General features: G+C 56.6%; 1 protein-coding gene across 2 annotated transcripts in view; it reads right to left on the bottom strand.

Annotated features, from left to right (window-relative positions):
* COL5A1 (collagen type V alpha 1 chain) overlaps positions 1 to 25,073 on the bottom strand; it is a gene marked incomplete at both ends in the record, with an annotated part of 157,856 nt that overhangs the window by 23,741 nt on the left and 109,042 nt on the right. For both annotated transcript variants that reach the window (XM_080709655.1, XM_080709656.1), the window contains 23 exons: positions 58 to 165; positions 736 to 789; positions 1,377 to 1,430; positions 2,805 to 2,858; positions 3,189 to 3,242; positions 4,005 to 4,112; positions 4,859 to 4,912; positions 6,142 to 6,249; positions 6,348 to 6,401; positions 7,938 to 8,045; positions 8,133 to 8,186; positions 9,105 to 9,158; positions 10,076 to 10,183; positions 12,996 to 13,103; positions 13,550 to 13,603; positions 13,694 to 13,783; positions 15,190 to 15,297; positions 16,153 to 16,206; positions 18,887 to 18,940; positions 20,125 to 20,178; positions 20,568 to 20,612; positions 22,046 to 22,099; positions 22,205 to 22,249. In XM_080709655.1, the coding sequence (XP_080565781.1) occupies positions 58 to 165; positions 736 to 789; positions 1,377 to 1,430; positions 2,805 to 2,858; positions 3,189 to 3,242; positions 4,005 to 4,112; positions 4,859 to 4,912; positions 6,142 to 6,249; positions 6,348 to 6,401; positions 7,938 to 8,045; positions 8,133 to 8,186; positions 9,105 to 9,158; positions 10,076 to 10,183; positions 12,996 to 13,103; positions 13,550 to 13,603; positions 13,694 to 13,783; positions 15,190 to 15,297; positions 16,153 to 16,206; positions 18,887 to 18,940; positions 20,125 to 20,178; positions 20,568 to 20,612; positions 22,046 to 22,099; positions 22,205 to 22,249 (1,638 nt within the window). The remainder of the gene's footprint in view (positions 1 to 57; positions 166 to 735; positions 790 to 1,376; positions 1,431 to 2,804; positions 2,859 to 3,188; positions 3,243 to 4,004; positions 4,113 to 4,858; positions 4,913 to 6,141; positions 6,250 to 6,347; positions 6,402 to 7,937; positions 8,046 to 8,132; positions 8,187 to 9,104; positions 9,159 to 10,075; positions 10,184 to 12,995; positions 13,104 to 13,549; positions 13,604 to 13,693; positions 13,784 to 15,189; positions 15,298 to 16,152; positions 16,207 to 18,886; positions 18,941 to 20,124; positions 20,179 to 20,567; positions 20,613 to 22,045; positions 22,100 to 22,204; positions 22,250 to 25,073) is intronic.

Below are 25,073 nucleotides of genomic sequence, written 5' to 3'. Positions count from 1 at the left end.
TGCCCTGTGCTGCTGGTCTTGCAGCCCCCCCCCCCGCCGTACCCCCAGCCCACTCACCACGGGGCCAGGGATCCCACGCAGGCCGTCAGGCCCCGGTTTCCCGGGGGCCCCCTGGGGGCCGATGGGGCCAGTCTTCCCAGGAGGGCCTTCCAAGCCAGCTTCTCCCTGCAGAGAGAGTGGGATCGATGCTTGGGGTTCAGGACACTTGGCCCAGGACTCCTGCTCGGAAAGCTGGTGCCTCTGAGATGCCCCTATATCCATGGCTGCTCCTTCCCTTACCCCGGCCAGGGCTCTCCCCGCTAATCTCCTCAGCCACAGACTCCCCAGGCCCCTGTTGATCTCCTACCACTGTGGCAGGGGTCCTGGCAGCCACTGCTCCAGGAGAAAGGGCTGCAAGGTGTCCAGAGGGGAGGCCCGTGGTGCCAGCCCGGCCCATGCCGGCTGCCTGGGCGACCACCTCCCTGGGCCGCCTCAGTCCCCACCTGCCCTGTTATCCTGTCCTCGTCAGAGGTCACGACCACACAGCTCAGGGTCTCTGACGCCAGCAGCCCCAGCCTTGCCACCTGTGCCCTCGGGCTGGTGGGCAGATGGATCCAAAGCCCCAGGCCACCACCCACTCCCCTCAGGGAGAATCGCAGGTGGCACGGCCCTCTGCCTCCGCGGCCCCGCTCTTGCCCCCTCCCCGCGCCCGGCCTCGCCCTCCGCGGCCACAAGCTCAGTCCAGATGCCGCTCACCTTGGCTCCTTTCTCTCCCTGTCTGCCTTCTGGGCCTGCGGGGCCCGGGGGGCCCTGGAACAAGCAAGAGAAGAGCAGGTAGCGAGCTCGCCCCGGAGGCGCAGCCTGAGCTGAGCTCGCGGAACCCAGGCCTGGGCCCGAGGGGAGAGAGGGAGGGGCGGGGAGCGCGGCGGCCACTCCTGGGCCAGCAGCCAGCGTGGACACAGGCTCTAGAAAGAGTCCCATTGACTCTAGTCACACGCAAAGGCTTCTGGGTGGGCGTGGAAGGCTCTGGTGCCCTGAGTGCTGGGGGCTCCCTGCCACCCCACCCAGGCGACACATCCAATCTGTTGCAGCCCCAGCGAGCGACTAGAGAATCCGAGGTGAAAGATACCTTCTCCTTCGTCCTGACTTCTGGAGGATGTGACCCAGGGAAAACATGTTTCCACTTTTTTTATTGTTTTTCTCCCATGATGGAGTCACAGTGTGAGCGGCTGACCCATCCTAACAGGAGGAGCCGGCTGAGCCCAGCAGGCCTGTGATCCATCATGGACAGGCAGGGAGCTGAGGGCAGCTCACTCTGGACACCAGGGCGTCCTCCCCGGTGCCCGGCAGAGGGGGCAGGGCTATGTGCAGGGGCCCACAGTGAGGCGTAGACTCACCCTCTTTCCGGGGGGTCCAGATGGACCGGGTTCGCCAGTAGGGCCTGGGGATCCCTGGGTAGAGAGAGAACAGAGTGTGAGGAGTCGGGTCTGTCGGGGGAGGACACACAAGCTGGGGTTGGCTAAACACATGGAGATTCATCCCATCTTCAGCCAGCCCTGGCGCCTCCCTCTGCAGAGCCACCGCAGGAGGCTCTGAGAAAGGTCACTGTGACCTCTGTACTCAGCACTCCGCACTCAGGACTCAGCACTCCATGCTCAGCACTTGGGGACCCTCACATCCTGTGGTGTGGCTGCATTTTGGAGGGGACCTTTCCAGCCAGGTAGTGTCTACACCTGACGCATGACTGGCTCAGTCCCCCAGGCCATCTCAGAGGGCAGCCATTAGCCTCCCAGCTACAGAAGCGGGAAGAAGAGCCAGCTGGGCACGGGCCGGGCATGGGGGCCGGGGATCTGCAGCCAGCGGGGCGTCAGGCCCCAGCGTGTCCCCAGCCCTGCCTGTGTGGCCGCTCATCTCAATGTGGCGTGAGCTTCCGCGCCGGGGTTGGTGCTGTGGCTTGGATTCTCCTCTGAAACTCCAGTTGAGACTGAAGCGTGACTGTGTTGGTGTGAAGCGGCGGGGCCTTCACACCAACACGGGGTGACCAGGCCTGAGGGCTCTGTTCATGAAGAGGCCATTATCGAGTGATGAGTGGGTTACAAAGGGGGGATTCAGCTCACTTTTCTCGTCCCCCTCCTTTCTCTCCATCTCTTCCTGCCTGCCTCCCACCATGGCATGGTGCAGCAAGACCCTCACTAGATATGGCCCCGCCATGTTGGATTTCCCAAACTCCAGAACCATACGCCAAATAAACTCTTGTTATCATTTACCCTTTCTGTGGTATTCTTTCGTAGCAGCATAAAAGACTGAGGCAGTAATTTCCCAACAGCTGCTTGCCACGTTGGATGCAGGATGGGGCCAGGGAGACCTCTGGGGTCATCACTAAACAGAATCCTGCCCAAGGGGCCGTGGGATTAGTCTCCTCCCAGAGACCACCTCGGCTTGAAGCAGTGCTCAAAACGATCAGGGCCAAGAGTAAGATGCAGGGTCCACTATGCCCTCAGTCCCAGGACCAAATGGAGGCTAGGAGGAGAGGCGCCAGCCTGCCTGGCAAAGGTGTGGGTGAACGTGGGCACTCATGGGCCAGTTTTTGCGGACAGTGAATGGGCTCGCTGGAGCTGCGTGCAGAGGCACTGATAGGACCATGTGTGCAACTGTTCCTTCTTTCCTTGGATCCTCTGGGGGCTCGTGAGTCCCCGCCCCGGTCAAGAATCAATATTGTAAGGGAACTGGGTCTGGGTTTCTCCCACAGATGAACCAAGCTTGCTGCAAAGTCCCAGGAACGCACGGGCCCCTCCACCAGGAAGCGTGACGAAGCTCAGACCCACCGTTTGTCCAGCTTCACCGTCATCTCCTTTGTCGCCAGGGGGGCCATCTTGACCCTGTGGGAAGGGAGCAGACTCACTACTGCCACCTGGACGTCGGTTCCGGTACCCCAAGTTCACCTCCAGCCGGCAGCGCACCCTCAGGCTTGTCCCCAAAACCAAACACACCCCGGTGCCTGTACAGTGCGCCCGGGAGCGGGGATGCACAGCGCCCTTGAAAGAGAACTCTACCCCAAAAGGAATTCATCAGAATGAAACCAGTGGGGATGAAGAAAAAATCAGGGCTGGCAAAGGGGAGCGGGGGCCACGGGGATGGAAGGGCCACAGAAACTAAAGGGCTGCAGGGGCCCGCGGGGACCAAGGTTCAGGACCCTCTCGAGCACCTACCGCAGGACCAGGCTCTCCAGGGGGGCCAGGATCTCCAGGAAAACCCACGGGGCCCTGCAAAGGAGAGAGACGGGCAGCCGCAGGCTATCAGCCTGACCCCACCTTGCCCAGCTACTCACTGCCCAAGGATACCCCCCCACAACCCAGCACATGGGACAGTTCAGACACCCCAGGCACTTTTAACCAAGAGGCTTCTTCCTGCAGCGTCCTGGAGCAGCCAGCCCAACCAGGGGATAACAGCAGGATTGGCCGCCTCCCGCTATCCAGAGACATGCCTGGGAGGGCGTCCTGCCTGCACAGCCATCCCGGGAGCTCTGGGCTGAGCACCTTCCAGATCCAGGGTCTCAGAGTCCCTCTGGATGCAAAGTCTGAGCAGGCTAGAGGAAGGGGTGTGTGTGACCAGAGCCCAAGGGACACCTGAGGGCCACCCAAGGGTGCATCATGGCCAGCTAAGCCTCCAGGTCTTCTTGCTGGCCCCCACAGTCTAGGCCAGTAGCTGGGACAGAAACCTATGGATTATGAGCAGTCACCCCAAGATGTGGTTTTATTGGTCCCAGGAGCATTTTTACCTCTGAGCTACACCCCAGCCCAATTTTTTATTCTTTATTTTGAAACAGGGTCTTACTAAGTTGTGGAGGCCCTCACTAAGTAGCTGGGGCTAGGCATGAACCTGGATCCTCCTGTCTCAGCCTCCCAAGTACTAGGATTATAAGAGTGCACCACCACGCCCAGACCCCAAGATTGCAAAGGACACGCAGCTGCTCCCCAACAGTGCACTGCTGAGGAGTCTAAGTGCACAGTGCCGCAGGTACTCACGGGACTGCCTTTGGGGCCGTCGTCTCCTGGAGGGCCTTTGGGTCCCGGGGGTCCAGCAGCACCAGAGGGGCCTGCCTCACCCTTCTCGCCCCTTTCTCCCTTGGGTCCCTGGAAGGAAAGAGGCCAGTGTCCGGTCCTCAGAGGTGGCCATGCACTTGTGGTGAGCCCCCTAGCCCATATCACATCTGACAGCTCGGGGAGGGGGCGCAGTGGGCCTGGTGAGGTGGCTGCTCTCACTCCCTGACCCTCACCAGTGAGCACCTGCAGGTGGGCAGGAGGAGCCTCTGCTTCCTGGGGCTAAGGCCGAGGCTCAGCTCTATACTGGGGGGGCCACTCCTGGATTAGACAGCTCACAGTAGGGATTGCGAGAACACCCCAGTCCACTGCTCTCAGCACGAGGTGCAGCAGGCCTGGAGACCCCAGCCCACCCAGCTGCTTCCTAGGCCTGAAAGTTGCCCTGAGCCTGGCTTCTGTTGAATGTGCACCCCACTCCAAGGCCTGGATCACCCCAGTGTGATCTCCAAGGTCTGGGAACGGGGGGTGACAAGTCACCCTCATACTCTCATGGTCACAAGGGCTTCAGTGCCACAGATGGCAAAGTCACCAGCAGCCACTGGTCGCCGATGGTCATTGTTGAGGTCTACATGTGAGGGCACATGGGCACACACATGCACACACACGTATGCCCCCCATGTCTGAGCAGGCCAGCTCTATCCCCCATCACAAGCCTCTTCTTACTGTGATTCTGTGATGTCAGCACAGTGGGGTTCTGACTCCCATTTCACGGGGGAAACTGAGGCAGGGAAACCAAGTTCCCGACTTGGACACATGGGTTCCCTGCCGGAGGCACTCACCAGGGGGCCTGCTTCTCCTGGAAGGCCAGGCTCTCCAGCTTCTCCGGGCTCCCCCTGAGGAGACAGAAACAGTGTCAGGAGGAGGACAGGGTTCTGCTGCGGCACCTGCTAAGGTCCGTCTCTGCGTTGGGTAGCTGCAGCCCAGTGGGTGGACAGCGGGCCCGTCCAGGCTGGCTCCTGGGATGCAGGAGAAGCCCATGCGTGGCCATGGTGATGCAGGTGTGTGAAAAACACAGGGAGGGGGTCCAGGACAGTAAGGACAGCGCTAGCCACACTTCCCGGACAGCATGCCGGGGGATTTGGGAGGCAGGCATCGCGGGCCAGGCCCAGGAAACTACCTGAGGTCCTCAGGGATACAGCCCCTGGAGAAGGGCGTGGTGTGTGAGGCCATGGCTGGACAGGGTCCAGGGTAGCCTGGGGGAGGACAGAGTACCAGATCCTGCCCTGCAGTGTGTCTGTCTGTCTCTCTTTCTCTCCAGTTTTCCTATCATAAAAAACCAAGCGTCTGGCATGGTGGCGCACGCTTGTAATCCCCACGCTTGGGAGGCAGAAACAGGAGGATCACGCTGGTTCGGAGCCAGCCTCCCTGGCTTAAGAGACCCTGTTTCCAAATTTAAAAAATATATAAAATAGGTCTGGAAGTGTAGCCCAGAGGTAGAAGGGCTTCCAGGAACCCCAGTACCACCAAAACAAACAAACAAAAAACAACAACAACAAGCAGCAATGGGGACTCTTCCTTCAGCCAGAAATAAAGCTCTGGAAATGGGCAGGGAATGCAGGGCAGGTCCCTGTCTGCTTCTCCTCCAGAACACAAGAGCCTGGACACCGTGCAGGCTCCTGAGCAGGAGGCGGGTTGGCACTCACACATGCGTGAACACACACCCATGTACACACAGCCATCTTGCCCGCTTCATCCTCTCAAGGACCCGGGCTCTGAAATCAATCAGACCCAGTGACGAGGGCCCCAGGTGAGAGAAAGCAAGAATTCAGCGGGCCTGGAAATGGCTGGCCTCTGGGTCGCAGCCCTTCAAGAAGGAGAGGATGATTTCTGTCAAGTTACCAATTCCAGGTCCCAAATCTACTTGGAAGTGTTGTAGTGCGCGGGACAGAGATAACCCAGCTACATCCTTATGTCTCTTTGCACGCACACGCATCCTCACATGGGTGATTATAAGCATATATACAGACACAGGGGCACACACAAGCAGGTACACATGCACACAAGAGTGTACACGCCGTCCCCTCGCTCTTCTCATATGACCATGCCGGGGAGGGGGCATCACCTTCTCGCCCACTGCGCCGGGGTTCCCTATTCCACCTGGGGGGCCTTGTGGCCCATCAGCACCTGGAGCTCCGGAGGGTCCTCGGGGGCCGGGGGGACCAGGAGGGCCCTAGAAGAAGGAGAGGCCGTTGAGCCCAGGAGAACAAAACTTTCCCCAGCATGTGAACCAGCTACAGGGTTAGATCACGGTGGCTCGGCTGCACTTACCATCTGACCCACGTCTCCTGTCTCCCCCTTTTCGCCCGGAGGTCCTGGCAAACCCTGAGAACATGAAGCTGTGGTCAGGCACTGTCTGTGAGATACACACCCCCACCGTCTCCGCCAACGGACGCCACAGCGCCCCCAAAGCCCCAAGTGTGCTTCCACGAATCGGTCTATGTATGACGACCTGCCACGATTCTGATGCTCACAATTAGTCGGAGGGATTAGAGAATAATGCAAAGATTTACGGTCAGCGGGCTTACGGCAGCATCCCATAAAACAAAAAACTAATGAGCCAGAGGCGGGGAACGTCTGGATAAGTTATGTCTCCACCATGTGCCGAAATACTGTGCGGTAACTACAGATTGTGTTCTCCAAAATCAATAAAACGTCACGTGTCCCGGGTAGTTAATGACATTCAACACACCCCGTGACAGTAGATGAAAACCTAGGTGTAGACTTCCCACACCGCCTGTGATGTGATTTGGATTTTGCGAACACCAACAACAATCCCCTATGTGCCTATAAAGATGTGAACGTGTGCGCTTAAAAGGAATAGAGATGGGCGGTAGCCAAAGCTGGCGGCCGGCGGGTGGTGCTTTTAGAAGCGGACTTTTGCTTTCTTTTCTGACAATTGGTCGGCACTTCTCAGGTCTCTACAGTGAGCATGCATGCAGATAGGCACACTTCAAAACAGTACGGAGGTTTCTCAAAAGACGAGGCATGGACCACATGACCCAGGCACGGCACTCCTTGGTATCTTTCCAGAAGAATTGAAGTCAGATTACTACGGCGACGCACGCGATGCCTATGTTTATAACAGCACAGCTCACAATAGCCAAATTATGGAAGCCAGCGAGGGGTCCATCAACAAACGAATGGAGAAAGAGAATGTGGTATAAACAGACGATGGAGTTTTACTCAGCCATAAAAAAGAAGAACGAAATTATGTCATTTTCAGGAAAATGGATGGAAATAGAGGATGGTATGCTGAGTGAGATCAGCCAGGCAGAAAACCAGGGGTTATCTGTGTTCTCGTGTATGTAGAAGCTAGAGAGAAGAGAGTAAACAAAAGAGACTTCAGACAAAAGAGGAGAGAGACCGGCAGGAGAGCGGAAGGGCCTGGGGAAGGAGCTGGGGAGGAGAAAAAGGAGGACAGGAAGGAAACGTTCAGATAGTGCGGTGTCCATATATAAAGGTAACACTAACAACCTCGCTAATGTGTAAGGGAAGTGAAGCCGGGGGTACTGCAGGGAGGAAGGAAACGTTTGGATAATGTTGTGCCCGTACTTAAAGGCAACACAATCTCACTTAACATGTAAGGGAATTGAAGAAAGGGGTGCTGGGGGATCCCGAGGGAAACGTGTGCTTGAATTTATTTACCCCTTTAAATGTCACGATGACTTATGACAATGGACCAATAAGAGCGTCTATCTACAGAGAGAGAGAGCAGTCAATGCCGGCGCATCTGCCCTGGGGACTAATCCCTGTGACCGTGCCTCAGTTTCCCCTTCTTCACAAGAGAGCAATGGTGGACCCAGACAGATGCAGGGCGCCTCTGTGGCAGCCCCAGCCCTGGGAGCACCCCGTGGTTACCTGCAGCCCCACTGGCCCAGGTGGCCCAGGGAAACCTCGTGACCCTTCATCTCCTTTCTGCCCGAAGAGGCCCTGCTGGCCGCGAGGACCCGGCTCACCATCCGCTCCCTGCAGAAAAATAATTGGGCCTGGGTGAGGCAGGACAGCGCGTCAAAGGCGGGGGTCTCGCCGAGGTCGTTAGCTACAGATACTCACCGAGGGACCTGGCTGTCCGATGGGTCCTTGAGGACCTGTAGGCCCAGGGGGACCCTGTGGGGGACAAGCAGAGGCACGGTTACTCTCTAAGTCGCAGGTGAGGTCAGGGGAGGGAGCGTATCCCATCCCGAGCGGGGATGGTCAATACAGGTGCCTGACGTATCTGAGAGTGGTCCCCAAATGTGCCAGCCGTCAGAGGGAATACCAAACATCAACACGACACACCAAGGTCACACTAGAGGCCACTACTGCCCCCTCCCAGCTGTCATCACACACCCACGACATAGGCACACAAGGTCCTCGGGACAATGAGGATTGGGGACCACACAGCTCATCCATGGCCGAGGGGTGCGGGTCTCCACTGTGATCCCTGCTCCCATGGCAACCTCAAACACATGTTACCCGGGACACCAGGAACGGGGACAGAGGAGCCAAGGAGGAAACAGAGGCCTGTCCTTGGAGAGTTCAAGGCTGGCGCACAGTGGGCTCAAGACCTGACTACGGGAAGGGAAAGGAGAGGCTCCAAGGCCATCGGGAGGCAACTGGTGGCCGAGTGATGGGGCTTTTGCAAGAACATTACAATGTCTCTGAAGAGCTGAGAAAGGAGAGGGAAAACTTAGCAGTCGTCTGGGCTGCGCTGCTGCCTCGGCTGAACACCCTGCTATCTTCTCCCTCAGAGCGGGAGCAGGATGCCTGTGCCGGAAACCTTGGCCAGCAAGCTGTACCTGCTTCACCTCCCAGGACAGGCGAAGGCGGCCGTTCACTTCTAACACCGAGAGACCCACTCACAGATGTACACACACATACATACACACACACACACACACACACACACACAATTCTACTAGGAAAGAAACCCAATAAACACATCCCATCGACCATCTGCAAGGCCGGCTCTGAGCGCGGACCAGGCGGCTCCTGTGCATGGCGCCTGCTCTTGACAGCACCCACGCTCACCGGCACGGCTCTTACCTGCTCGCCCTTATCACCCTTGCTTCCTTTCTGCCCCGGCTCCCCGATCTCTCCCTAGGGGCAGATGGAAAGATGCTGTTAGCCTTGGCAGTGCGGGCTCCGCTTCCATTTCCCATGATTAATTTCTCCCAGAGACAAGCCACAGCCGGATCTCTCCAGGTGGCCCACGACTTCCCATATATTAATTTTATTTTCTTTCTAATATAAGGGCTGGAAGGTACGAGGTATTGATCTGATGCTGTACAGAATGTTAGCAGGCTCAGCAATGGGGAAAATCATGTTGCAAATATTTACTTTTGTGTTTTTTAAAACCTCACTACAGACATAATAAGAGGCAACTCAATTACTGTGTTTCCCGAGAAGGTATTAAAATCTGCGCCCGTGTTTCTGCTGGAGCGAGGCCGCCTCCCACCCGGGATGTGAGGCACACTCCATGCGGAGCTGACAAGGCTGCGAATGTCACAAGAGGGTTGCCATAAACGGGACGTTACGCCGAAGAGCTAAGACTCACTGCCGTCATTAAATGAGGTATGAAAGACGAACTCGCGGTAATAGCCCCAGATTATAAAGCGCACTCTTAATATCAGGGAGCCTCGATAATTCAAGGGTAGACATGTAAAAATAGAGACCGAGCGAAACCTCATTAAATCCAGCTCCAGACAGTCAGAACTCGGAACAATCCATGGGGGGCAGGGAGCGCTTTGCCCGGCTACTAACAGCATGTGACTCGGGCCAGGAGAAAACCCCTGGAGAGCAGAGTGGCTTCCAAGTTCCCGCCAGGGAGCCACAGTCTCTGCTGCCATTCACGTGTGTGTGACTTCAGCACCATCCACGGGCGCCAGCCTGGCGGCCGCACAGACAAGCACCAGCCGAGCCTCTCCACCCGCTGTAGCCCGTGGGTAAATCCAACACCCTCGCTCTCGCCCGCCCGCCTGGCCAAGCCTGGCTGTGGGTCGCTCCAGTCTCCTTACCTTATCTCCGTCCTCTCCTGGCGGACCCACAGGGCCAGCAGGACCAGGGAGCCCCACAGGACCTTGGAGACCGTCTCGGCCTGCTGGGCCTTGCGGGCCTTTCTCACCCTAGAGAAGACAGAAGACGCCGGGTCAGAGGTGGCTTCACCGTGGGAGCATCTCGCCACGGGTCACCACCCAGGGGGACACATGGGCAGAAAGCTGGGCATTCTGGGGAGTGGCCGTCATCACAGTCCTAATGGACTTCAGTCCGACTTGGCCCATCCCTGGACCGTGAACAGCTGGGCGTCACTTTGACCAGCCCGCACTCATCCTGGGAAGAACTGCTCTTACAGATGAGGAAACGGAGGCGTGGCTGGCGAGCAGCGATGCCAGGATCCAAACCCAGCCAACAAAATTCCAAAGTCGAGTGTGCAGTCACCCAGCTGGGCGCCAGGAGCCAAGCCGAGCGAGCGGGCGGCCTGCGCTTCGGCCTCCACCAACTATTACTCTTCCAGTTCTTTGTAGACACCTGCTTACACACACTCACACAAGCATACATATACAAACATGCATGTGCGTACACATGCACACAGGGTGTGTACACAGGCACGCCCATGTACCTGCATGCACACAGAGAACATCCATGCATGCACATGCACACAGGTAGGGACACATGGACATGCACACCTATGTGCATGCCCACACACGAACACAGCTACGCACACGTGCTTACACACAGGCGTGTATTTACATGCACACACATGTGCATACAGAGACTCTGCACATACGCCCAGGCACACACACGTGCTTTGTCTTTCCCGGCCTCATAGCTCTGATCCACTTTCCCCTTGTTGCCCCTTTTGTAATCTTGAGTGATCCGTACTTTGCCAGCCCTTCCCACCACTTTGGGAGTGACAAGAATTGTCTCCTCCCAGCCAAGATCCCTTTGTGTCCCACAGATACAAAGCAGGAGGGCGTGCACAGTGTGGAAGGGAGCACTGACAAGAACGTGCCAAGATTCAAGAACTGACAAAATTCACCCCTGGCTCGGGCGCGGCGGGCAATGGCTCCTGCCCTGCGACCCGCCCCTTCCTTTCCTGCCCGCACAGTCCACTTCCTTCTCCTCGGCTTCAGTCCCCATTAATATAAACATCTTCTCGACCTAAGCCAGAAAACGCCAAGGCTGCACGTGGGGCTTCCACGGGACCTCCCTGTCCTAGATGCCCGGTCCGGCTGCGTCTGGGGTGCTTGGAGATGCTCTGACCTTTTCTTCTCTCTGCAGATATTCTGCAAGAATGTGCTTTTCACCAGATAGTGCAAATCTTGCGTGTTTAAAACTTAGTGTCCTGAACCACCTCTAACTGAATTCATGTGTGTTCTCTATGTACTGAACGCCCAAGTGGCTTCTGCTTTCTGGCACAGACCCCAGGTGGGTCCACATCCTGGACGCCTCATGGGAAACGCTCAGGTCTCATCAAAATTGCCGATCACATGTTGAATGGAGTCCCAGTGGTGCAGGTGTCATCAACGTGGTTTACACGTGTCCTCTTGTTGGGGACACGTGGGTTCACGCGGGTCCTCTTGTGGGGACACGTGGGTTCACATGGGTTCTCTTGTGGGGACACGTGGGTTCACGCAGGTCCTCTTGTGGGGACACGTGGTTCACGCGGATCCTCTTGTGGGGACACGTGGGTTCACGTGGGTCCTCTTGTGGGGACATGTGGTTCATGCGGGTCCTCTTGTGGGGACACGTGGGTTCACGCGGGTCCTCTTGTGGGGACATGTGGTTCACGCGGGTCCTCTTGTGGGGACACATGGGTTCACGCGGGTCCTCTTGTGGGGACACATGGGTTCAGGCGGGTTCTGTTGTGGGGACACGTGGTTCACGCAGGTTCTCTTGTGGGGACACGTGGATTCACACGGGTTCTCTTATGGGGACACATGGTTCACACGGATTCTGTTGTGGGGACACGTGGTTCACAAGGATTCCATTGTGGGGACACGTGGTTCACACGTGTTATCTTGCTCAGGGAATGAGCCAAGGTGCTTGTCTACCTACATGTTCCTTCGAGTGAAATATACAAGAAAGTCGCCTTGCTGACCTGAACCAGCGAGCACACGCGCCTGTCCCCCCAAAACCCAGCCTCCTGACACTCTAAACTGAGGTGAACTCTGCCTCCACAGCTGTCTGGAAGGAAGGGCAGGTGGGGGGCCGTGCAGTCTTGTGGGAGTCTTGTGGGGGGGTGGGGGGGCGGCCCCTGCTGGACACTGAGCAGGCTCTGTGAGTGACGCGGGGAGGAGCTAGCAGCTGCTGCAGGGACAGCCATGTCTAGGAGAAAGGGAGCTCACTCTTCCCTCCGTGAGGACCAAGGTTAGAGCAGGCCAGACACCCCGCCCCATTCCAGAGGCCTCTCAAAGTCTGCGGAACTGGGATTCACAAGAGCTGGGCTCGCCACGAGCACAGAGGAGGCGCCCCGTCTTCCTGTGACTCCCTCCTGCCCCTGCTTTGCTGGCTTTTCCACATGTGCTCCCAGATCAAGCCCAGATCCATCTTTCTCCTGGAAGGACCAGCCGTGGGGTCGGGCCTGCGGGAGGAACTATTCCGTCAGCAGGCAGTGTCCATACACGTGGAGCAGAGGCTGGGCGGAGGCCAGGTCTGCAGGGACAGACCCTCCCCAGCCCCGCTCTCAGCTCCTCAACCTGAGCCCGGATGCTGACGTGCAGGCATGGACAGACTGAGCCAACGCTGGGGTCTCCTATGGGCCTCAGTCAAATGCCCTGGAGTGTATAAACTGCCTTCTAGGGTGATCGTATTGTATAGACCCCCTTCCTGAAAACCCATAGGAAATGCCCATGGGACACACAGGGAAGGGACAGGCTAGACACGCAGGGGTCACTGCAGCTCTGATGAGGGACCCCAGGGCTAGGCAGTACTTACAGGGGTGCCTTTCTCTCCAGCCGGTCCTGGAGGCCCCTGAGGCCCAGGTCTCCCTGGAATCCCGATGGGCCCAGCAGCACCAGCTGGGCCTCTCTCCCCTGGAGATCCCTGCAGCAGTAGAAAAACGGTTAGATTCAAAGGTTCTCAAACTGCGTGGCTAGGAATTCCTAAAGCACCGCTTGGTCTCACCCCATGCTCCTCACTAGAGCCCTGAGCTTGGAGCAGGGAGCACGAAGCCCTGCACCCGAGGGAGAGGCAGCCACTGGGTGTGGGTGGGGTGCCCCGGCTCCCCAGGGAGAGTGCTTGTCTAACAAGAGGCTCCCCCCTCAAGGCACCCTCTCCTCTCTACTGCACGCTCTCTCCCAGGACTCCGCCATCCAGCCCACCGGCTCGGGTACACAGTCTGTATTCTCACCGGTCTCCATGCCCCGCCCTGCCCTCCCGGCACACACAGTGGGGACCTGGGCCACCGAGTGCACTCTCCTGGCTCTTGAGGCCCATTCTGTCTTACCTGTGGGGTAGGTTTTGAAGAAGAGGCAAAGGCTTCAACTTACCGCGGGGCCTGGGGGCCCAGGGGGGCCCTCGCTGCCTTTCAGTCCAAGAGCGCCCTGCAAATCAGTAAGAATGTGGGTCAAGGGCACCGGGCGCAGCCCCTAGAGCCAGGCACCATCCTACTCCAGCCCTAGCCCCTCACTTACCACCGGACCAGGAAGCCCTCTGTCGCCAGGAAAACCACGGAGTCCTGGAGGGCCATCTTTCCCGGGGAGGCCAGCAGGGCCGGGGTCACCCTGAAAACAGCAGAGATGAGCTGTTCTCAGAGCACAGCCTGCAGGCCTGCCACGGCTTTGGCAGGATGCCCAGATCCGTGCCAGCAGGAGCTGGGGCAGCGCTCTCGTGTCAAGGTCCACCGGGGACCTGTGTTGCGCTGGGGTTTCCCCCCGGCCACCAAGCCTTCAGAGAAATCCCTTGGTTTTTGTTGAATTGTTTTGTTTTACTTGTGGTGCTGGGGGTTGGAGCCAGGCCCTGGCTGGCACAGGCTAGGCACACTCTCCTCTTCTGTGAACTTGAGCAATGGCCTGGCTCTCGCCTGGGGGCCATGTTGCCCCGGCTGGCTCGTGGTTCTGGGGAACAGAGCGCATCTGAATGATCCCCACTCGCACTCCATGAGGAGCCAGTCCTCAACCCTTGAGCTATGCGGGGCCGAGCAGGAGCTGGTGTACATCTACCTTTCCTGCGTATTGGGGGCCATCCTGAAACTGTTAGATAAAGGAATCCATGGCTGACACACTGTCAGAGCATGGTCCCACATGGACCTCACTTTCTGCAAAGAGGCCTCATTTGAGCCGGTACCTCAAAGCTTTCATATCTTCCAGAATCTTCCCACAGGAGAGCACAAGGGTCTTCCAAAGCAGGTCAATGCCCTTGGCTTCCTTCCCAAACTCAGTGAGCTCTCTCTGTCTGGGATGAAAAGATTTACACATGCATGCACACGTGTGTGTGTGTGTGTGTGTTCACGTACATATTTATTTTCTAGCACATAAATACTTATTTATGTACTGGACAGACTCACAGGTGTATAATTTTTCTCAATACTAATTCGCTATGCTTTATTATTTTTCAAGTCACTCTTGAATGTGGTCCTGGGAAACGCTGGAGAGCTCGTATCTTCTTTCGATTATTAAAAATCGAAAAGGGAAGGACTATTGATGTTTATGCTACTACAAGGGAAGTCCTGGCTACCCCACCTGGGACCTCTGCTTGCAGGAGGGCTAAGAAAGGGTTAAGCCAATACTGGGAGCCGGACAGAGCTTTCCGTTCACTTTGAGGGTTTATTCTCAGGCTCTAACAGCGGGGTATTTGTGAAAGGATCCCTCTCTACTAAACTCCTGTTGGATGTATGGAGCCTGCGAGCTCGTTATCCGGTTCTGGGAGCCGGTGGCCGCGGGGCGCGGCACTCTCAGCAGAGGCCCAGGGAAGGTTTGATCCCCACATTTCTCCACGCCCCACCCCCCTGCAGAAAGTCAGCTTAAACCAAGCGGATGCAGAGCCGAATCTGTGGGTCTGAAGGGAGTTGCCAGGCAGAGCACTTGTTTGAGCGATTACCCGTTCATCCGAAAGGTGCAACCAAAGACCAAAGTCCTAACCGACTCCTTAGGAAAAGGCTGGCCTGCTGTGGAAGCTTCCAGAAACTCACCTTTGTCCCTTCTTTTCCGGCAAGGCCCGGGAGCCCTTGTTCACCAGGGGGACCCGGGGGGCCAGGGTGGCCACGCTCACCCATTGGACCTGTTTCTCCTGTGGGACCCTGTAGGATAAACCAGGTCAATTTCAAATAACTTGCAAAGAGAGAGACCTTGTCCTGAATCGAAGGACAGCCCTGACTCCAGAGGCAAAGGTCCGCGGCAGGTTCAGCAAACCCGTGTTCCTTTGCAAGCGTTCTCCCAGCCAAAATCCAGGAGGAGAAAAAGGAAAGAAATCGGGCCGACCCTGCTGCGCCACCTCTAGGCGGCGTTTCTACCTGCCCCAGGCGCCTCTCCCGCAAGGTCCAGCTGGGGTGCGCTTCCTGGGATGTGGTGGGAAAATGTGGTGGTGGTGGTGGTGGGGGGTGCCCACGGTAGCCACAGGTTCCAGAAAAGCCCCAGCAGCGCAAAAGCCCGTGTGTCCTTCAGTTCTGTGGTGGCAGCAGTGGGTCAATATCTTATTTTCCTGCTGCATTAGGTGTGAAGTGTCTAAGAAAACGAGTTGGCGGGTGCCACATCGTGTCGCTCTGAAGCCATCGATCTTGGCCGGAGGCCACTCCTTGGTGGGTCTGCCACCATGGCCAGGAGGCCCAGGTGCCAGCAGCAGCCAGCGGCAGGAGACTCTGGCTGTCTCAGATGCCCACCGCAAGGAAGAGCGGACACAGCTTTCCTAGAGAAATCCAGGTTACAGAGCCTGGCCCTGTTCTCAGGTCCCCCTGACCTGCCCCCCAGACCCATGCTCCGCAAACCACTCCCTCTCCTCTCCGTATGGTCCTGCATGGGGTAAACCTCTAGCTGCTAGCCTGCGCCACAGGGGGTGAGACTCCATCAGCAACATCTGCACCTTCACAATCAGGGGCCTGACACTGAGCCTGGATCCTCCCTGGATACCCAAGACCCACCCCGGGGCCGGGTCTCACCTGAGGGCCGACCACACCTGGGGGGCCTGGAGGGCCAGTTTTGCCTTGGAAACCCTGTAGAGAGAGTCAGAGGCTGAAATGAACGCAGCCGCCCACGGCACGCGCTGCCAGCCCTCCCGGGAAGGCCCCCAGCCTCCCAGCCAGAAACACATGGCAGCCGTTCCGGGCCGCCCGAGAGGAGGCCCGTTTCTGCATTCATTTCATGAAGGTACTGAGGCCAGAAGTTAGTCCATGCCGGGCTTTGTGCTGAGAAACGGATTTAAGAAGCGCTCGTCTTTTATGTCACACAACGCTCATATTCCTAGTAGATCTGGGGGCCACCCCTGAGCCTCCTCGTTGGTGCCTTTGCGGGGACTTTCTTGCTTTTCTCGTTGCCGCCTCTGCTGCGCGGCAGGTGATCGGCCCACCTGCCCCTCTGTGTGTATTTGGGACAGGCAAGAGCCAGGCCCCCTGCTTTCAGAGTTCAGCAGCTCACAGGTGTTATTTTTAACTCAATTCAGCGAACACATCTCAGTCTGCTCTGAGCACTCATGTGTACGCGACAATCTGGCTCGGCCCTGGGTAGCTGCTGTGTGTCCTGAGTATCCTTTGAAGGAGAGGGCTACTCTGGATGCAACATAAGGGTGATTTTCTGGGCATATCGGCAGAGCAGGGCAGGTGCCGGGAGATACCACTGGCAGGGATATGCGGATATTCCGCCCGAGGCCCTAGGAGGAGTTCTAGATCCAGAGAAGGCAGTGGCTGGCTTTGAGATAACATCCAGGACTGAAGGGGAAGACAGAGCCCTGGGCTTGCTGCTTCTCTCCTGAGCTAGCCAGCGTGCAAGTGTCACACTGAGCCGCCAGACCACATGAACCCACGGCCGACCGAGGGTCTCTGCCAGTTCCAGGAGGGTCCTCTTCGTGAAGCCCATCCCAGCAGCATACAGTGGGTGAGAATGGTCATTTTAATACAGGATTCTCTGCAGATCGTGCTTTCTAGGTTTAAAACAAGAGTCGGAAACAGGCCGAAGGGGGAGAAGCGCCTGAGCAGAGACGCTGGGAGCCTGGGTCAAGTCTTGTCAATGTCAGTGTAGGAAACTCTTAAGTTCACGGTCATTCAGGGAACTGTCGGCGGCTGATGAGGGTGGAATCTGTCTACAGTCCCTTGCTGAGAAACAGACTTTCAGCTCACATTTAGCAAGAGTAGTGACTGCTTGTGTTTTTGTGTGGGGGAGAGAGAGGAAGGAAGGAAGGAAGGAAGGTCAACACTCCAGGGAAGACCATCCTCAAGGGGGTGTCTAGATTGGCTGCAGAGGAGACTCTATGCCCTAGATGGGTCTCAGAGACATAGATCATTGAAGCACCCTATGGCCGTACATGGCAGGAATTATGGGTTAAGTACACCTTTCCAAGAGGCAACCAGCATAATTGTCTTACCAGTCTCTTTCCAGAATAAGAACACAATATGCAAAACCTTCTATCTCGTCTCCTTGGAAAGGCATTCAAGAAAAAATGTGCAAAGCTTGGAAGAAATGTTTTAATTTTTCTCTCTAAACAAAAGAGCAAAGCAATCTCCATTTATCAGCCAGCATGGGCTGTGCAGAACACCGGCGAAGGTATAATTAAAAGAGGTTTCATCACGATGCACCAAAGAGGCAGAAAGGATCGTTAAAAAAAAAAAAAGCAGACATCAAAGACGGCATTCAAAGACCCTTTTCAGAAGGGGGCAGCTGGAGCTAGCAGTCCTCCTGTGCGCTTCAGGCACAGGGAGGCTGACTGCGGAGGACAAAGGGGCCTTTCTGTCAATCTCTAAGTGCCCCACTCTCCCTAGTGGGGAATGTTTCTATCGGTGACAATTGTCCTTTAAACCAGATGAAGTGGGCACACCCAGAGAAGGAAAACAGCACAAGGAAGTCACCCGGTACTGCAAAGGCCTCAGCTGTTCAAAGCCTGGAGCCGCAGGGTCCAGGCGTGACCAAGGTCACAGGTGTGCAGGTCCTCTTGCCTAATGAACTGGGACAAATCCTAACTAACCAATGGGGCCAGGAAACGATCACATGTCAGATAAATGGCTTTTTTTTTTTATAGCAGAGAGTGGTGGGATCATTATCTTGGAGATGACAGAGCATTCCTGAAGTTAAAGGTGACCCTCCATCACGTGCAGAGCTGAGTGGCCACAGAAAGGCTGAATTGGCCCAACCGAGGACGTGTCTCCTCTGCTATCAAAGGGGAGATTGGCGGCAGCCTCGAGACCCTCACCATCCATTCCGGGCTGAGCCACCAGATGAGATGGCTGGGTTGGGACCAGGCCTGTGGCCCTTCCCAAGTTTTTCAGCCTTTAGAGCCTTCCAGGGTGTCTCCATGTCCCCAGCCACAGTGGGCAGGGTTCAAGCTGAGCCGCGCTCATCAGTGCTTTGAGGGACGCAAAGGTTGGCGGCGCAAGGTTTCAGTGGCCAATGACATTTTGTTTGTGCTCTAATGGTGTGAAATGTGGCCTCTGACCAAAACTGTTAAATCCAGCAGAAAGACCCAGCCTCTGGTTTCTGCCCAGTCATGTCACAGAGTGTGGCTGGTCTACGTCAGACGCTTCCCCCATGGCCTGCCCCCAGATCCGGGGCAGAGGGCTGGATGGTCTTTTCCCAGCTGGAGGGTCCCTAGACTGGGCTGGGCCGTGACGGCACCATGCGGAGGCTGCGAGAGAACAGGTCAGCACAAGGCCAGGCCAGCCACGGCCCAGCACCCACGATACTCACGGTCTCGCCTCTCTGTCCAGGGTGTCCAGGGAGCCCGTCCTTGCCTGGGGGGCCCTGAGGGAAAGACCAAAGGAAAAAAGTTTCATTTGGTTCTGAGAAGCATCTCACTTAATGGGACCTAATGTCACAGAAGCCAACAGAAATCACTGTTTCTTCTCAACGGCTCTCACCATTCAACTTCCCAAGCACCTGGCCCAGGCACGGTCACCGCCCCTGCCCGTAATCCTACTGAGTCCTCACAGCGGCCCCAAGGGACACGCCTTATCATCCTCTTCTCCCGAGGGGAGACAGAGGCAGGGAGAGGCTGAGCACCACCCCAAGGCCCAGCGGGTGGCTGGCCCAAGTGGACTGGAACCCAGGTCTGTCTAACGAGATGATCAAACACCTTCCTGACCATGGCCCTGGGGTTGGGACAAGGCCTGTGGCCCTTTCCAAGTTTGGCAGCCCTTAGAGCCTTCCAGGGTGTCTCCATGTTCCCAGCCACGGTGGGCGGGGTCAATACCTTGCCAGGAAGTAACCCCCACTGTTGAACTGTTTTTTATTTTAGAGGGGGATAAGAGAAATCAGTTACACCTGTGGTGAGATGACCTGGGTGACCCCAAAGAGCTGTGTTGAAGTCCTAATCCCCAGAAACTATGACCTGGACCTTATGTGGAAGTAGGGTCTTTGCCAGTGTGATCTAGTTAAGATGTGATCCTGCTAGGGTAGCATGGCTCTCAAGCCAATGAGGTGTCCTTACAAAAAGAGATGTGAAGAGACAGAGGGGGAGGGCTGTGTGACCAGGGAGGTGGAGCTCAGGCTGCTGTGTCTACAGCAAGCAAGGCCAAGGTCGGCAGCAGCCTCCACACACGCGGAGAGGCCTGGGCCGATTCTGCCCTGAAGCCTCCGGGAGGAACCGGCCTGCCCCCACATGACTTTAGGCGTCTGTCGCCCAGAACTGGAGGACAAGACAGGTGTGCTGTTTTAAGCCACCAGGTCAGCGGTAGCTTGTTACGGCAGCCCCAGGCACTGATCTGGGCCCCAGACAGAACACCTTGATGGTTCTAATGAGAGAGGACCCAAGACCCGGCTCTCTCTAGCACAGGGGTTCTGAGCAGGTGGACACGGTCCCGGCTGCCCACAGGTAGCCTCAGCCTAGAGGGATGCCACCCTCCAGCCAGGGTCTCACCACCCCTCTGGGAGCCCTGAGGGAAAGGCACAGGTGCCCGGCCAGCCCAACAGGAGAAAGCAGTACTTACCGGGGGGCCCTTTGGGCCAGGGAACCCTGTAGGTCCTTGGGGTCCATTGGGTCCCTGGGGACAGAGAAAGGCTGGTGTGAAGATAGGAGTATTCTCCCCAGCATCCCCTGCCCAGTCTTCATCCCGACACAGTTCCCCGTGGCCATTTCCCTTCATTGTAGCCAACTGTTCCACCTTGAGAAACACCAGGCCAAGACGGCCGGGTCACAGAGCACTGTCCCCAGGCCTTCGGGGCCAGATGGGGCTGAAGGCCCAACTTCCTGACCTCTCAGCCACCTCCAGGGCCCCAGACAGGGCCAACAGGATGGAGCTGAGGTCTCTCAGCAACAGGTGTCACCCCCCTGCACCCTGAGGACCCTGGGGACCCTCTCCTCAGCAGGGTGCACAGGGCCCCTGAGGCCAGCTGTCCTCTCTTGGCCCACAGGCCTGGGCAAGCAGCTTACCCGCTCACCGGGAGGGCCGGCCGGACCATCGCCTCCTGAGTTGCCCTAAGGAAGGAGAGAAAGGCTTGCTGTGGTTTTGTATGGCCGAAGGGCTCTGGCTCATGATGCCATCTAACTGCCCGGGCCATCTAAGTCATACGGGCCATCTAACTGCCCAAGCCATCTAAGTCATACGGGCCATCTAAGTCATACGGGCCATCTAACTGCCCAAGCCATCTAAGTCATACGGGCCATCTAAGTCATACGGGCCATCTAACTGCCCAAGCCATCTAAGTCATACGGGCCATCTAAGTGTCCGTATGCCTGCTCAAGGTTGTCCTGAGCCTGCCCGGAGGCCCCTTGCCTCTGCCCATGGCTGGCGCTACGCCGATATCTGCAAGCCTTGACTTTTCCACATGCAGGATCTGCTGCAGGCCCACCAGCAACAGTGATACAGTAACAGTGGCTGCTCAAGGCTGCTTGTTCTCCAGGGTCAGCTGGAGTCTGCTCATGAGTGAGCCAGGGATGCACCAGGGCTCAGCGCAGGAGAACTCCTGGCAGACTCCTGGTCAGCCGAGGGGTGGCCGGCTCTGGCCCTCAGCCAACCGAGGCTCATCTTAAGTGGAAACCCCTTTTGAGGTTCAAGATGAAGGCTCATCTGAGTCCCTCCCTTCCCCACGCGACCCTGCAGGAGTCTCCTATAGTGCTCAAGACGGGGTGGGGGGACAGCTGACCCCGCTGGGGGCTCTCTCCAGATTCCTTGTGCAAGGAGCTGAGAAGCATCCAGGTGAGATGGCTACGTATCCACCTGTGCCAGAAAGAACTTTCTAGCAAAGAACTCCGCAACTTTCAGGCTCCTTTTCTAAAAGAAGAAGAAGAAAACAAAGAGGCCTGCCAAAACTGGGTGGGTCTAGGCCATGCCAGGCCTCTGGGGGCCTCTGAGGTCCCCGCACGGTGTGGGGCATCTTTGTCTGCCTAGGGGCCAGGTCCCCTGACAGTCACTTTAGCCACTTGACCCAACTCCATGCAGCTGCCCAGACTGCTGGAGGACAGGACTCCTCAAATACTTCCAAGAAAACTTTCCCCCTTTCTTTTCTTTTCTTTCTTCCTTCTTTTCTTCCTTCCTTCCTTCCTTCCTTTCTTTTTCCTTTCTTTCTTTCCTCCTTTCTTTCTTCCTTCCTTCCTTATTTATTTATTTATTTATTTTGCAGTACTGGAGATTGGACCCAGGGGCACTCTACCTCCGAGCTACACCCTCAGCCCTATTTTTTATTCCTTATTTTGACACAGGGTCTCACTGAGTTGCAAAGGGACTCACTGCAAACTGGGATCCTCCTGTCTCAGCCTCCCAAGTACTAGGATGACAAGCGTGCACCACCACACCTGGCAACTTTCCTCTGGTCTCAAATGAAAAGGCCACAGATACCCTCAGGTGCTCCGGGTCCCCTCAGCATTGAAACCTGGGTTCATGTGCCCACACGGAGGGACCAAGACCATACCTTGGGGCCAGCCTTCCCCGTAATGCCTCGTGGGCCTCTTTCACCCCTCGGACCCTGGACAGATAGAGAGAAGGGAGGCAGGTTAGCTCAGAGGCCCAGACACCGCCTTCCCTATCCCCGCAAGTGCCCCCACTTTCCCCGGAGCCACGGGAGGGTTACCGTTGGGCCTCGCTGCCCCCGGGGTCCAGGTTTGCCAGGAGTGCCCTAGAAGCAGAGAAGAGGTGGTCAGTGACTTCCCACATGCCCAGTCCTCAGGGGGCGGCCCTGCCTGGGGCGTACTGTGCGAACTCAGAGTAAGGCCAGGCAGGGCGTGGGTCCAGGGCCACCCTGCCCAGCTTGGTTCGAGCTGGAGATTATTCTGAGAGCAAGGAGGTGCATGGGGCGCCCAGCACACAATGCCTGCGCCCTGCACAGCCCTGCTGGAACCTGAGCTTCCTCCTGCAGTCTGATGGATGTTCACTGCTTACCCGGCTTCCTTTCTTCAAAGCTCCTCCACAACCCTCCCTCCCTCTCTCATTCCTCTCTTTCAGTGGTGGTGGTGGTGGGATCATTATTATAAGAAAAGAGAAGAAAGTCAACCCCTTTCATACATAATTTACTTTTGCTACCGTTAAGAATATTAGCCATTAAATTTTCAACAGGCTCTGCAGACAAGCAAACTTGCAATTTAACACCTAAATCATATATCCAAGCACCATTCGCGTCTCCCCTAGAATTCAGAGTCCTTTTTTCGTTGCTGCTTTGCATTTTCCACACCGCAGAAAGCATTTGTTTTCTCGGAAGCCAAGACATCATGGCTATAAGACATGGTTCATCGCCAACAGCCTGCAGAAGTATCAGGTTGCACCCGGCTCCGGAATCTCCACCCCATCTCAGCCCAAGCCTGGATTATACTGTGGTCTCTAATGATAAAGCCCAAGATGGGTCTGGATTGTTGAAGGTCACTGGGTAAAGTTCTTCTCTCCATTTTTCATCCATTTACTGCCAGAATCAAAACTGCTTTTGAGTCTCCCATCTTGAAACCCATTTAATGAAACCTTTTTTTTTTTGGGGGGGGGTACTAAGGATGGAACCCAAGGGCATTCTATCTTCAAGCTACACCCCCAGCCCTATTTTTTATTCTTTATTTCGAAACAGGGTCTCACTAAGTTGTGGAGGGCCTCACTAAGTAACTGAAGCTGGCTATGAACTGCAATCCTCCTGTCTCGGTCTCCCAAATGCTGGGATTACAGGTGTGTGCCACCACGCCCAACTTAATGGAACCATTTCTAATGATGAGTTAATTATGTCACTTTTTAACAATGTACTCTGGTTCCAAGGCTCTTCAATCCCGTGGCTGTATCCTTCAGCTTTAAATAAATATTTGTATATGAAAATTAGTGAAATATCTGCTGTCTTCAAATGAATTATGTCCTCAAATTATACCATGTAGACACCCAAGATGGCCCCCAACTGTGTCCTGGTATTGGAGGTTCTCACTCCCGGCCTCCGCCACAGCGAAACCCTCCCCCTGTAGCAGGTACCAGCAGGATCCGACCTCAGATTTCCTCTTACAACACTAGTGGCTTCCAGTTCAACCTGACCTGACTGTGCCAGAGGCCCCGCGCTTGGCCTTGGGGACTCTAGTTCCATCTGGGTCTCCACCAGTACCTTGCTCATCGGCCCTCACTGTAAAGTAACCGAAGCCAGCGCTTTGGTCCTGGTGCCTAAAGCTGTGAACTGTATGTGCCCCGGTCTCCTTTGCAAGTCGCTGTGTCTGTCCTCTTGCCATGGCTGGGAAGGACAGACAGTCCCAGAAACAGCCATGCTGATTTATCTGTGGAAGCCCAGAAGCTGGGGGTCAGGATTTCCGGGGCAGGGCTTCCTGGGCTTCTGTGGCTGGGCGGGCGTGTCACTTTGCCCCTTCCGGTTTCTCTGCCCCCAGTGCAGCCTCTTGGACAGCACAAGGTATGTTCCTGATGTTGTTCCTGTTTAACCCCCACTGACAGCCACACACACACAAAAGTCGCCGGCTCTGCAGAAGCCAGGACAGAGGCCCTGGGGTGACTTCAGATGGGAGACTGACACACATCTGCAGGCAGCTACCCAGCATCCAGACTGGACAGAAACCCAGGAAGAAGTGGGGAAATGGCCTCGGGGACCAGCAGGGCTCCCACCGACACCGTCCCAGTGACACTGTAGTCCTGCCCACTCTGTCCCCACCAGGGGCCAGAGCCACCTCAACCTCCCATTTCACCCCATGTCCTCCTGTCCTGGGAAAAAGGCTAGCCCCAAAGCAACCACAAAGCCTCCCTGGGGGCTGTCCCATCCCAGGCCACGCCTCTGCTGACCATGCCCTCCAACGGCTCCTCCCACTCCCTCCCCACAGCTCTGCCCTTCTGCCTGGCCTCTCCAACTTTTGTAGGTCCCAGCAGGAACGTCACTGCCTCCAGCACTCCAGATCTGCCCATGCCATCTGCCCCCCAGATCACTCATCCTCATGGTACTGGCCGCCCTCTGAGTGGCCTGGCATCGTCTGGTTTGGTCGCCTGAGTCCCCAGTGCTGGGCACTCCGCAAGGACTTGGGAGGTGAGCATCGTTCCAGTGAGTGAGCGGCTTTCCAGTGGGATCCCTCCTGACCACGACGTCCAAAGGCCAAGACCAAGATGGGACAACCGGCCCTCGAAGCGGGGTGGGGTTGGCAGTCCTCCACGGCTCAGAAGCGCTGGAGGCTCTGGGGCCTGGCAAGAGGATTTAGTCCTGAACACAAGATACATCATGTGCAAGGACAGCGTGGCCTCCAGCCTCCAGCAGATAACAAAGAAGGCCAGCCTCACTCAGGGCACCCGCGTTCCTGTCATCCCACAGACCTGGTACAAAGAGAAAGCCCGCTGTGTACTGCAGACTAGCCCTCTGGTGTCCATTCACAACAACCATGCTTGTCTCCTGGGTTGGAGGCATACACGGCGACCCGAAGGTTAAGATGCACGAGGCCCATCTTTATCAACGGATCAAGGGCCAGAAGCAGAGGGCTTGAAGTCTTTCTGAT

Source organism: Muscardinus avellanarius (genome assembly GCF_963383645.1).
Source record: "Muscardinus avellanarius genome assembly, chromosome: 13".
NCBI classification, from domain to species: domain Eukaryota; kingdom Metazoa; phylum Chordata; class Mammalia; order Rodentia; family Gliridae; genus Muscardinus; species Muscardinus avellanarius.
The sequence above is the reverse complement of the archived record's forward strand: the minus strand, read 5'-3'. Positions and strand labels throughout refer to the sequence as shown.